At 51.8% G+C, this 13,759-nt stretch overlaps 1 protein-coding gene across 3 annotated transcripts in view; it reads right to left on the minus strand.

The window, feature by feature from the left end:
• KIAA0586 (KIAA0586 ortholog) overlaps positions 1 to 13,759 on the minus strand; it is a 111,776-nt gene that overhangs the window by 19,718 nt on the left and 78,299 nt on the right. The window contains exon 32 of one of the 3 annotated variants that reach the window (XM_077323967.1): positions 3,954 to 5,348. The exons of the other annotated variants lie outside the window; for them this stretch is intronic. Coding sequence (XP_077180082.1) covers positions 5,338 to 5,348 — 11 coding nt within the window. The 3' untranslated portion in view covers positions 3,954 to 5,337. Of the gene's footprint in view, positions 1 to 3,953; positions 5,349 to 13,759 lie in introns of those variants that run through there. 3 annotated transcript variants of the gene reach the window in all.

The following is a 13,759-nucleotide window of genomic DNA, read 5'->3' on the forward strand; positions in this document are numbered from 1 at the left end:
TCCTTCCGAGGTCGGTAAAATGAGTACCCAGCTTGCTGGGGGGTAAACGGTCATGACTGGGGAAGGCACTGGCAAACCACCCCGTATTGAGTCTGCCATGAAAATGCTAGAGGGCATCACCCCAAGGGTCAGACATGACTCGGTGCTTGCACAGGGGATACCTTTACCTTTAAGGAGGTGGTGAGCTCCTCCTCACTGGCAGTCTTCAAGCAAAGGTTGGATACACACTTTTCTTGGATGCTTTAGGATACTTAGGGATGATCCTGCGTTGAGCAGGGGGTTGGACTAGATGGCCTGTGTGGCCCCTTCCAACTCTATGATTCTATGATTCTATGGCCTGTATGGCCCCTTCCAACTCTATGATTCTATGATTCTATTAAGTGTTGCTTCTTGCCTGTCTCTAGACTGATTCTCTTAGGGCAATTTCCTCCTTCTTCACGGAAACCTCTCAGCTTCTTCTACCCAGGTAGCCACGTAGAGCAGACGCCTGTCCCTCTCTCCCCCTGCACTATCATAGTGTGTCCTTCCATAAATAAATCCTTTTGCCCCCTTTATCCTAAAATACAGCGTGTGCACATCTTTGGCTTCTTTGCCCTGCTAACATGGGGATCCTCTGACCAGATACTCTCTTCTAAAAAAAAAAATGCTATCAGAAATCCTCAAGAGTTCCCGATTGCACACCAGATTAATCATCCCACACCCATGCACTCTTCACTTTTCCCGTGCAATCCCGGCTTACGGTGTACGGAAGCAGGAACCGGCCGGGGTCGGATCTCGCAAACTGTCCTCCGATTGTGGTGAGCGAGATTTCACCTTGAATGCGGCGGCTGGAAGGATCCTAATCAACTCTGGTAAGGATTCTATGATTCTATGATTCTAAGGTGGGCGTGATCGGGCAATTTTACTTGTGCGCGGCCTTGTGCGCAAGGTGGTTCCCAGGTGCAGTCGACGGTGGCGCCCCCCTCCCCCTCCCAGGAGACCTCAAGAAGGAGACGAAAATGAAAAAGCTTCGGGGAAGAAGTTGGGGGAAGGGGGCTGTTTGGATTCCTCCCCCCCCGCCCCCCACCCCGGCCGTCGCACTGTGGAACTTGGCAATACTGTACTCTGTTCACTGTATGTACAACGCCGAAGGGAATAGGGCCTGGTTCAAGTTCTAAGTCGCCATTATTCGGCTAATAGCTTCAAGCCGCTGGGGCACAGATGCCTGGGGCCGGCCAGACAGGCTCTCCCGGCTGTGCTTTGATAGCGTGGGGGCCCCCAAAGTGTCAGGATGTAGAAAAGGCAGCGGTTGTTGGCTGTGAAAACAGTCTGATGCAAAACAGATGGGGACCCGCTCCGCGGGACAACGCGAAAGGGAAACAATCGGCTCATTCAATGGCGTCCCAGCCGCCGAGAGAGAGAGAGAGAGAGACAGAGACAGAGACAGAGAGAGACGGATGGAGAGAGAGACGGACAGAGAGAGAGAGACAGAGACAGAGACGGACGGAGAGAGAGACGGACGGAGAGAGAGAGACACAGAGAGAGAGAGAGAGAGAGAGAGAGGGACACACACACACACACACACACAGAGCGAGACGGACGGAGAGAGAGAGACACAGAGAGAGACAGAGAGACAGAGAGAGACAGAGACAGAGAGAGAGACGGACAGAGAGAGAGAGAGAGAGAGAGAGACAGAGACGGAGAGAGAGAGACACACAGAGAGAGAGAGAGAGAGAGAGACAGAGAGACAGAGACGGACAGAGAGAGAGAGAGAGAGAGACAGAGACGGACAGAGACAGAGACGGACGGAGAGAGAGACACAGAGAGAGAGAGAGAGAGAGAGAGAGAGGGACACACACACACACACACACAGAGCGAGACGGACGGAGAGAGAGACACACACACACACACTCACACAGAGAGGGAGAGAGAGAGAGAGGGACACACATACACACACAGAGAGTGAGACGGACGGAGAGAGAGACACACAGAGAGAGAGAGACAGAGAGAGACAGAGACAGAGACACAGAGAGAGAGAGAGAGAGAGAGAGAGAGAGAGAGAGAGACGAACGGAGAGAGACAGAGAGAGAGAGAGAGATGGAGGGAGAGAGAGAGATGGAGAGACAGACAGAGAGAGAGAGATGGAGGGAGAGAGAGACAGAGACAGAGAGAGAGAACACACAACATAACACAACAACAGTCAAACCAGACCTGGGGCAAAAAAAAAAAAAACAGTTGTGCGGCTGCGGTTGGAAGAACTCGTTTCTCGTCAGACTAAACAGAGTTTCGATCCCTAATTCTTCAGATGCATTAAAATTTGCACCATGGATTACGAGAGCTCTCCCTCCCTCTCAAAACCTTCTGTGTTGTTGCTTCCTTTGACTCCTGCACTCGATGGATTCGCTTTTGCTTATTTCAAGTGGTCCTAGACTCATTTTCAGTGAAAATTGCAGAAACGGCCGCCTTTGTTTGGATTTCTCCTCAAGGACAGGCTCATCCCGGTAAAAGAAAGGCTGTCGGCTTGGAAGAACCAGTTTTTATCGAAAGGGGGAAAGAAGAGATGCTTTTTTCGTGCTAGACCAGGGGTTCCCAACAAGTTGCCACAGGCATCTTTCCAGGTAGTTTTAAAAAGTGGGCATGGCCAGGTGGGACTTCTGCCCAGCAAGGATTTTAATTGGCTTTACAGATTTTAACTCCCCCCCACCCCAACACTGCTTTGGTATTAGCTGACACCAAAGCACAAGGATCTGGATGACCCTGGAGGTCCAGCTTGGTGTAGTGGTTAGGAGTGCGGACTTCTAATCTGGCGAGCCGGGTCTGATTCCTCACTCCCCCACATGCAGCCAGCTGGGTGACCTTGGCCTAGTCACAGCACTGATAGAGCTGTTCTGACCGAGCAGGAATATCAGTAATCTCAGCCTCACCTCCCTCACAGGGTGTCTGTTGTGGGGAGAGGAAGGGAAGGAGAATGTAAGCTGCTTTGAAACTCCTTCGGGTAAAGAAAAGTGACCTATAAGAACCAACTCTTCTTCTTCAGTAATATTAGGGCTCTCTCTCAGCCTCGCCTCCCTCACAGGGTGTCTCACAGGGACAGGAAGGGAAGGCGATGTAAGCCGCTTTGAGACTCCTTCGAGTAGAGAAAAGTAGCATATAAGAACCAACTCTTCTTCCTTCTTCCTCTTCCTCCTTCTTATTCCTCCTCCTCCTCCTTCCTCTTCAGTGCCCATTTGTGGAAACCGTTCTGTGGCCTCCCATGGCAGCCATTTTGTGGCAACACCGACCAAACTGCGTCAGGATTCCTACCAAGTGGAATGTGCTCCTGGAACACCTCTGGGCCCTCTCAGAGCTAGCCCAGTTCTGCAAGACGGAGCTCTTCTGCCAGGCTTTTGGTTGGGGCCAGTGAAACGTCAACATCCGGCTTCAACTTGGCCCCACCAACCCACATGCCTACCATCTATCACTGACCAGGGGGCATCTGGGCCCACGCCAAGAGGCTCCAGAAATCAGACTGCTGACGCTGGATATTTTTAAACTGGAAGTCGTGACTGGCTTTTAACTGTTTTCATTGCATTTTTAAAAAACGTTTAACCCTCTGTATATGCATACATAATATTGTCCGCCACCCTGCAAGGGCTTAAGGGGGATGGAGAGACCTGAGCTACACCCGTGATTTTCAGCATTCACCCTTCAAGGCCTCAACGGCAAAGGAATTCTTCTACGGCCTCAGAAGGCATGGCGCCCCACTGTGTTTGCAAATATTTCTGGGACATGTTCTAGGCCAGGGGTAGTCAAACTGCGGCCCTCCAGATGTCCATGGACCACAATTCCCAGAAGCCCCTGCCAGCGTTCGCTGGCAGGGGCTTCTGGGAATTGTGGTCCATGGACTTCTGGAGGGCCGCAGTTTGACTACCCCTGTTCTAGGCAGCAGACTTTGCTATTGGGAGACATAGGCCACACTTTATCCATCACCCTGCATTAATGGGAAGTGTGATCTAGAACAGTGGTCCCCAACCTTTTTATCACCGGGGACCGGTCAACATTTGACAATTTTACTGAGGCCCGGGGGGGCGGGGTAGTCTTTTGCCGAGGGACGCTTTCCCGCTGGCGCCCCTGATTTCCCACTGACCGCTGGAGGGTGCTGCCAGCAGCAGCTGTGCAGTGCCACACCGAGGAGGGAGCCCCAGCCATGGTGGCTGCTGGAGAGCACCAAAGGTGAGCCGGTGGCAGAGTGGCAGGGCAGCCCCCGAGGCAGCAGCCGGGGAGGAGGATAAGGAGGAGCCGTGGCCCGGTACTGACTGATCTACGGACCGGTCCCGGTCCCCGGACTGGGGGTTGCGGACCGCTGATCTAGAAGGTTCTTCTTTCTGCCCTTTACTTATTATATAGGTCCCAGAGACCAGGGCTTGAGAGGAAGATCTTACGTTGGCAGACTGGATAGAATAGAACAGGCTTTCTCAGTCAGGGTTTTGTGAAAGTCAGGTATTTCTTGATGGCCCTGGGAGGGTTACCTGAATGGGTGGGAGTTAATTTGTAATATATTTTTTATTATTGGGCGATATAACCCTATGTGGTCACGTTGACCTGCCCCTCCCAAAATGGCCAATGATGGGCCTGGAGGGGGTGGGAAGGGGAGGGGCCCCAGGTGGGCGTGTCCACAGCTCTGCTTCCCAATCGTATTCTGCACAACCATCCCACTTCTGGGGTTTCTGAAAGCCTGAAGAATGTCTCAGAGTTTCCTCAACGGTAAAAAAAAGTTGAGAAAGGCTGCATTCGAGTTTTATCAGTCTACTAAGAAATTATTTACTTGCTCTCAAACGATTACAGATTGTTACCAGATGGCGCAAACGTGTTAATATATCTAATAATTATCGACTTGAATACAGTAAGTTTCTTTTCTTTTACTCTGTAAAAGTTTTCTGGCAAAGTGAATTTTAAGGCATGAAAATGTATACCAAAGGAAAAGGAGAGGGGGGGGGAAACACATCTGTGGCTCTCCAGATGTCCAAGGACTACAATTTCCATGAGCCCCTGAAAGTATGTCTTGGCAGGGACTCATGGGAACTGCAGGCTATGGACATCTGACAAGTCACAGTTTGGCCACGCTGGATTGCGTTCTCTTGCGGATGGCTTCAGAGGGTAGCCATGGTGTTCTGTTGTAAAACAGCTAGATTCGAATCCAGTAACCTTAAAGATCGACAAAATTTTGAGGGGTATGAACTAGTGTGGTATAATGGCTAAAAGCGGCAGCCTCCGATCGGGAGAGCTGAGTTTGATTCCCAACTCGTCCTCCACATGCAGCCAGCTGGGTGACCTTGGACCACTCCCAGTTCTCTCAGAGCTCTCTCAGCCACATCTACCTCACAGGGTGTCTGTTGTGGAGAGAGGAAAAGGGAAGATAATTGTAAACCGCGTTGGGATTTCTTCAGGTGGTGAAAAGCGGGTTATAAAAAAACAACAACAACTCTTCTCTGTCTTCTTCCAGAGTATCTCGAAATGTTATCTCCATCTCTGACAAAGGTAGCTTGGGCTCTCAGAAACTCACATGCCCAAAACTTTAAAATCAGAGTCCAGTAGCACCTTTAAGACCAACAAAGATTTATTCAAGGCATGAGATTTCGAGTGCAAGCACTCTTTGTCAGACTATGAACTGACCATCATAACAGTAGCAATATATCAGTTCATAGTCTAACGAAGAGTGTTTGCACACGAAAGCTCACGCCTTGAATCAATCTTTGTTGGTCTTAAAGGTGCTCCTGGACTCTGGTCTTATTGTGCTAATTCAGACCAACACGGCTACTCATTTGAATCTATTCCCAAAACTTTGTTAGTCTCTAAGATTCTCCTGCACTAGAATCCAGCTGCTCTCTTGGGGTGCTTTCGGGGTTTTGCTTTGTGGATTCCTCTCCTGGAAGGCCGCTTGCCAAAACAGCAAGTGTACGCACACACACACACAAACACACACAAACACACAACCCCCTGCAGGACTCGGAATCTCCCTTGGATGAGACCGGGGACAGCTTTGTCCTGCCTGCATCGTGAGCTGCTGCACGTTCTGAATGAAACCTCTGAATTGCTGCTTGGCGCTGTGCGGGCAAGGGTCCCGTTGGCACTGGCCCTATGCAGCCGTGAATGAAGGCCAAGGAAGGTGAGCCAGCGGAAGCTGACCTGCTCTCACCCTTGAGCAGACGTCCCTTCGCGTGAACCAGAAATTCCCAGTGAATGGACGCCAGTGGCAGAACCAGCCTGTGATGTTAATCACTTCTCACAAAATTAGGGCTGGCGCAGCACGAACTCAGCTGCCCCCCCCCCCCAGAACTGACCCACTCCTGCCAGAAAACCCTCAAGCTGTCCTTAGGTGCCCCCTGGCGTGTAGGACACTGAGCGTCTGACGCAGGCGGGAGGCCCTTTTTGGGCCAGGAGAGGAGCGATCCGGGTTCAAAGGCCTCTCTCAGCCCGGAAGCTCACAGGGTGGCCTTCATCTCCATTCTGTCTTTCAACTGAAAGTATTTCTGGAGTGGGCCCATGAGGGCAGAATGGGGGACCCAAGCTGGCAGGAAAAGACAGGAGAGAATTAAAAAAAAATCACACGAAACAGAAGCTGTAAAATTATGAGAGCTGAGTAGGGATTCTGGAGTCCTGGCCGTGCTGCTGGACCTCCTGATGGCACGTGTGGTTTGGGCCACTGTGTGACACAGAGAGTTGGACTGGATGGGCCACTGGCCTGATCCAACATGGCTTCTCTTGGCTTCTTACATCTGGGGCAGGGATGCTCTGTCTTCTTGGTGCTTGGGGGGGCCACAGTGGGAGGGCTTCTGGTGGTTTGGCCTTGGTGGTGGACCTCCTGATGGCCCTTGGGTTTTGGCCATTGTGTGACGCAGAGTGTTGACCTGGAAGGGCCATTAGCCTGATCCAGCATGGCTTCTGTTATGTGCTTATGTCTGGGGCAGTGATGGTCCTCCTTCAAAGGGAGGCCCCGGCCAGACCGTACTCAGTTTGGCTTTTCTGGACCCAGATGCACAGATTGGCTTTTCCTAAGCCACTCTTTGACAGGCCCAGGCATCAACTGAAAGCTGGGGTGCCACCCCCCAGGTATGGCCTGGAGATCTCCCAGACTTACACCTGGTCCTCAGACTACAGAGAAGAAGAGCTGGTTTTTAAACCTCACTTTGCACTGCCTGAAGGAGTCTCAAAATGACATACGATCGCCTTTCCTCTCCGCATAACACTCTGTAAAGAGGATGAGACTAAGAGAGTTCTGAGAGAACTGCCCTGTAAGAACAGCTCTAACTGGGACTGGCCCAAGGTCACCCAGCTGACTGCACGTGGAGGAGCGGGGAATCAAACCAGGCTCGCCAGATTAGAAGATTAGTGCCCCCTCACTGGCAGTCTTCAAGCAAAGGTTGGATGCACACTTTTCTTGGACGCTTTAGGATGCTTTGGGCTGATCCTGCGTTGAGCAGGGGGTGGGACTAGATGGCCTGGATGGCCCCTTCCAACTCTATGATTCTAGATGGCCTGTATGGCCCCTTCCAACTCTATTATTATTATTACTATTTAATTTTTAGACCGCCCTTCTCCCAATAGGTCTCAGGGCGGTTTACAACATAAATAGTTAAAACACAATAAAATCCCCATAAAAACCCCAATTAAAAGTTACATATAACATATAGCGGCGGTGGTCACAATTCTGATTTTAGTTCAGCCTGGTGGGGAGAATAATATTCAGAAGAGGGTGGCACCAATACAATAGATCTAACCATGATCTCGGTGTTAGAGATCTCAATATTGGAGGGGATCCTCTGATGGATTAGTGGGAGAGCTGCCCTGGCCTCAACCATATGCCTGGCGGAAGAGCTCCGTCTTGCAGGCCCTGCGGAAAGCTGGTAGATCCTGCAGGGCCCTTAGCTCTTCTGGGAGCTCATTCCACCAGGTTGGGGCCAGGACTGAAAAGGCCCTGGCCTGGGTCGAGGCCAGGCGAACATCCCATGGGCCCGGGACAACCAGTAAATTCATACCTGCAGAGCGGAGTGCCCTGCGGGGGTCATAAGCAACCAAGCGGTCCCGCAGGTAGACGGGACCCAGGCCGCGTATAGCCTTAAAGGTTAATACCAATACCTTGAATCTGATTCGGAAACAGACTGGTAACCAGTGCAGATGACGAAGCACCGGCTGAATGTGGGCCCTCAAAGGTGTTCTAGTGAGGACCCTGGCAGCCGCATTTTGGGCCAGCTGTAACTTCCGAGTCAAAGACAAGGGAAGGCCCGCGTAGAGCGAGTTACAGAAGTCTAATCTGGAAGTGACCGTTGCATGGATCACTGTGGCCAAGTGTTCAGAGGACAGGTAGGGCGCTAGTAGCCGGGCTTGGCGAAGATGGAAAAATGCCGTCCGAGCTACATTGGTGACCTGAGCCTCCATAGAGAGGGAGGCATCAAATGTCACTCCCAAATTCCTGGCAACTGGTGCAGGTGTTAATTGCACCCCGTTCAGGCATGGGAGGCGCGCTTCCTGGTCCTGCCCTCTTCTGCCCAGCCACAGGACCTCCGTCTTGGAGGGGTTGAGTTTCAGGCGACTCTGCCTGAGCCATCCAGCTACCGCTTCCAAACAGCTGGCAAATGTATCCGGGGTGGAGTCCGGCCGGCCGTCCATTAGGACAGTGGTCCCCAACCTTTATGAAGCTGGGGACCGGCAGGGCATTGGGCCGCGGCCGCACGGGCCACGCCCACGTGGCGGGCCGCGACCGCGGGCTGTGCCCGCGAGCCGCGACCGCGGATCGGGCCGCACCCGCGAGCCGCGACCGCGGATCGGGCCGCACCCGCGGGCCGCGCCCGTGGATCAGGCCGCACCCGCGGGCGCGGCCTGCACGGGCACGGCCCGGCCCTGATTCCCTCTCCCCGCCCTCTCGCAGTAAGAAGCTTCCCGGGCCGCAAGCTTGCGGCCTGGGAAGTTTTTTACTGCGGGGGGGGGGGCGGGGAGAGGGAGCTGCGGCCCGGCGCCATGGCCTTGGCGGCCCGGCACCGGGCCGCGGCCCGCAGGTTGGGGACCACTGCATTAGGAAGTAGAGCTGGGTGTCATCCGCATATTGGTGGCAACCCAGCCCATAGCCCCGGACCAGCTGGGCTAGAGGGCGCATATAGATGTTAAAAAGTGTGGGAGAGAGTATCGCCCCCTGCGGAACCCCACAAGGGAGCTCACAAGGGCTCGACATACTCTCCCCCATCGCAACCCTCTGCGATTCTATAAGCCACCCCTCCTAACCACTAGGAGTGCGGACTTCTAATCTGGCATGCCAGGTTCGATTCTCCGCTCCCCCACATGCAGCCAGCTGGGTGACCTTGGGCTCGCCACGGCACTGATAAAACTGTTCTGACCGAGCAGTGATATCAGGGCTCTCTCAGCCTCACCCACCCCACAGGGTGTCTGTTGTGGGGGGAGGAAAGGGAAGGTGACTGTAAGGCGCTTTGAGCCTCCTTCGGGTAGGGAAAAGTGGCATATAAGAACCAACTCTTCTTCTTCTTCTTCTTCTTCTACACCAAGCTGGCTCTCAAAAAAAGAAAAAGTCCTATGTCCTCTCCAAGATTTCTGGAAGTTTTACATCACCCTGGACTTCTTTGGGGATCTCCCACCCCACTATTGACCAGGGTTGACCCTGCCTAGCTCCTGACCGCCCTGAAACCACCAATCGGCTTTTCCTATTCGATGTCCAACACGGAGAAAACGCACAGGCTTGCTCACAAACCGTTCGTTTCAACAATGAAGGCAGCAGCATGACTGAAGCTAAAGAATGCTGGGCTGGGCTGGGCAGCCTTCGGTCTCCGTGGAGAGAGGAGCAATTACGGTGCTTAATGGGCTTCCTTCAAAGCGCTTCCTGTACTCACGCGAGGGCATTAAGGCGGACGCTGATGACACGACCGGGCCCAGAAACATCCTGGAGGAAAGGATGGTAATTGCCCAGTGTCTTCGCAAAATGAAAAATAAACGTCCGGGCCGCTTGGATGGCATTCATAAATATTCACCAGTGTGCACAGTGACAAGCGCGTTTGCGTCCTCGTTATGATGCCTGACCTCGCAAGCCAGCCATCTTGGCCTCCGGTTAGTCCTTTTTACAAAGAAAAATGGGTTTAAACTGGGCTGTGTTCGAAGGGGACTCGAGAATTCGGTTTGGATTTAATACGAGCGGCCGTAACGTATATTAAATTTCTGATCTCTTGGGTCCCGGGTGCTTGAAGAACCTCCTTCTTCTACACCGGCCTTTTCTGCCATTGAGAAACCCCTGAAACGTTCTTTAGGCTGTGATGGTGCAGAATGTGGTTGGGAAGCAGAGCTGTGGACGCGCCCACAGGGTTCAGGGGTTTCTTGATGGTGAGAAAGGCTGCCATATATGGCCATGTCGAACCACCCACCCCTGGCAAGATAGCCAATGATGGGCCTGGAGGGAGTGGGAAGGGGAGGAGCCCCGGGTGGGCGTGTCCACAGCTCTGCTTCCCAGCTGTCTTCTGCCCGATTGCACCACTTCTGGATTTCTCGAAGCCTGAAGAATGCTTCAAAGGTTACTCAATGGTAAAAAGGCCGAGAAAGGTTGCCATATATGGACATGTTGACCTGCCTTGCCCCTCCCAAAATGGCCAATGATGGGCCTGAAGTGGGTGGGAAGGGGAGGAGTCCCAGGTAGGAGTGAGCAAGCCCCACAGCTCTGCTTCCTAACCATATTCCATGATGATGATGTAATTTATTACCTGCCACTCCTGGACTTCCGACTCATGGCGGGTTACAATAAGATATCCCCACAAGAAAAACATAAAAGCCCCAGCCATTAAAATACAGAGCACACAAAACAATAGCAACAATCCCATCCACGAACTCTCCCTTGTCCCAGACTCCTAGAACACCCTTTAAACCTGAGCCTAAGGGAGGGGGGGGGGCTTAAACAGGGAGATCGAATGATGTTGTAGTTATGCCAAGGAGGGCCCTGGCCTTAGTCCCTCTGGCCTCAACCAAATACCTGGGGGAAGAGCTCCATCTTGCAGGCCCTGTGGAACTGTGGAAGCTTGATTATTATGTATTGAAACTTTATGTTATTGATTAAATTATTGTAAAAAAATTTTTTTTAAATAATGTTCCATGCAAACCGCCCAGAGCTGTAAAGAATGGGCGGTATAGAAATCTAGATAGATTAGATGATAAGATTAGATAAGATTAGATAAGATTAGATAAGATTAGGATAGATAGATAGATAGATAGATAGATAGATAGATAGATAGATAGATAGATAGATAGATAGATAGATAGATAGATAGATAGATAGATAGATAAAACTGAGAAAGCTCCTGCAGTGCCCTCAGGTCTCCCGGGAGCTCATTCCACCAGGTCGGGCCAGGACAGAAAAGGCCCTGACCTGGGTCGAGGCCAGGTGTACCTCCCATGGGTGATGTAACGCACCCACAGAGCATTTCTGTGCCCCAGGATGCATTTGGGAATGCCCGGACAACGCCTCAAAGGGCTAACGACAAAAAACCGATTCCTTTGTAAAATGTGTTTGTGATATTAAACTGGGGCTACTGAGGAAGGCCTTTTTGGCCGAACGGTTCCACTAAAGGTAAAGGTCTCCCCTGTGCAAGCACCGAGTCATGTCTGGCCCTTGGGGTGACGCCCTCCAGCGTTTTCTTGGCAGACTCAATACGGGGTGGTTTGCCAGTGCTTTCCCCAGTCATTACCGTTTACCCCCCAGCAAGCTGGGTACTCATTTTACCAACCTCGGAAGGATGGAAGGCTGAGTCAACCTTGAGCCGGCTGCTGGGATTGAACTCCCAGCCTCATGAGCAGAGCTTTCAGACGGCTGCCTTACCACTCTGCGCCACAAGAAGAGCTTATTGTGGCATAACGTCATGAATACTGCAGTGGGTGACCTCTCTGGTCTAAAAGGGCCATTTTTATTTTATGTATTTATGTATTTATGTATTTATGTATGTATGTATGTATGTATGTATGTATGTATTTGGATTTATATACCACCCATTCTTTACAGCTCTGGGCGGTTTACATGGAACATGTAAACATTTTGTTGTTAATGAACTTTTAAAGGGCAGCCTATTATTACGGATATATACATTTTGTTTACATTTTCTTCCAGAGGCTTGTAGCCATCTCTTTTTAGGCATCTGATTCCCTTTCGGGGGCCGCGGTCCGGCCCCTTCTTTGTTGCTGGCTCACTCTAACCATGACACCATCCTGGCTTTCACACACACAAAAACAGAAAAACACAATTGGTGCTGGTAGGGAAAGACTCACGAATATCTGTGAGGCCCCAGCGCGTTTAATACTTATAGAAGGAGCAGTACCATTCTTCTGAGAATCTGAAGTGACACCCCCCTGCCCCGTAGAAGCGTTGAGGTTTCACAGATGTTAATTATTCTTTCCCTACAAGCACCAATTGTGGTCTTCTCTTGACTTCGAAGGACTTGGTGCAGCCATTTCCTACTTTCGGTTTCACAAAAAGTAGCCACAAGGTTGAGGGATCAGGCCCACCCAGGATTGGGGGCTGAAACACTTTCCCCAGAAGAAATTACTCCCCTCCCCCTGAGTTGCTTTTGTGGGGAAGGGAAACAAATTTGGGTACTCAAGAGCTCTCCGAAGCAGATCTACTCAGAATTCTACCCAGTTATAGGCAGTGGGATTTGCCCTTTGAATTGTCAGTCACAAACTCCTGTGTCTCATCTCGGGAAGTCGTCCGTGAAGGGCCGGACTTCATCTGATGAACATCTGCTTCATCTGCTGCCAAACCCGTTTCCTGTTACTTGAGCCCTATAGCAATATTGCACAGTCATCTTATGGGTTGCCCTAAATATCAGGTTGGTGGGCCAGCTGGAAAGCAGATGACCACCGTATAGTATTTGGTCCCCTGAAGAACAGCTGCCACAAGGAAACCACACATACAAGGTTTTCAACATACAACTAGACATAAAGACTAACTCTACACACGAGCTGAGCGCCACACTAATGCCTCAGTACCATAAGAATCCCAGAAGAGCCCTGCTGTATCAGATCAGGGGTCCATCTAGTCCAGCCTCCTGTCTCACACAGGGGCCAGCCAGTTCCTCTGAAGAGCCAACAACAGGGCAGAGAGGCCGAGGCCTTCCTAAGGACATCAGGAGAGCCCTGCTGGGTCAGACCAGGGGTCCATCCAGTCCAGTCTCCTGTCTCACACAGGGGCCAGCCAGTTCCTCTGGAGGGCCAGCAACAGGGCAGAGAGGCCAAGGCCTTCCTAAGAACATCAGGAGAGCCCTGCTGGGTCAGACCATGGGTCCCTCCAGTCCAGCCTCCTGTCTCACGCAGGGGCCAGCCAGTTCCTCTGGAGGGCCAACAACAGGGCAGAGAGGCTGAGGCCTTCCTAAGGACATCAGGAGAGCCCTGCTGGGTCAGACCTAAAGGTGCCATTGGACTCAAATTCTGTCGTGTTATGTTGTTAGGTGCGAAGTCGTGTCCGACCCATCGCGACCCCATGGACCATGATCCTCCAGGCCTTCCTGTCCTCTACCATTCCCCGGAGTCCATTTAAGTTTGCACCTACTGCTTCAGGGACTCCATCCAGCCACCTCATTCTCTGTCGTCCCCTTCTTCTTTTGCCCTCGATCGCTCCCAGCATTAGGCTCTTCTCCAGGGAGTCCTTCCTTCTCATGAGGTGGCCAAAGTACTTGAGTTTCATCTTCAGGATCTGGCCTTCTAAGGAGCAGTCAGGGCTGATCTCCTCTAGGACTGACCGGTTTGTTCGCCTTGCAGTCCAAGG

Source organism: Paroedura picta, chromosome 2 (genome assembly GCF_049243985.1).
Source record: "Paroedura picta isolate Pp20150507F chromosome 2, Ppicta_v3.0, whole genome shotgun sequence".
NCBI lineage: Eukaryota > Metazoa > Chordata > Lepidosauria > Squamata > Gekkonidae > Paroedura > Paroedura picta.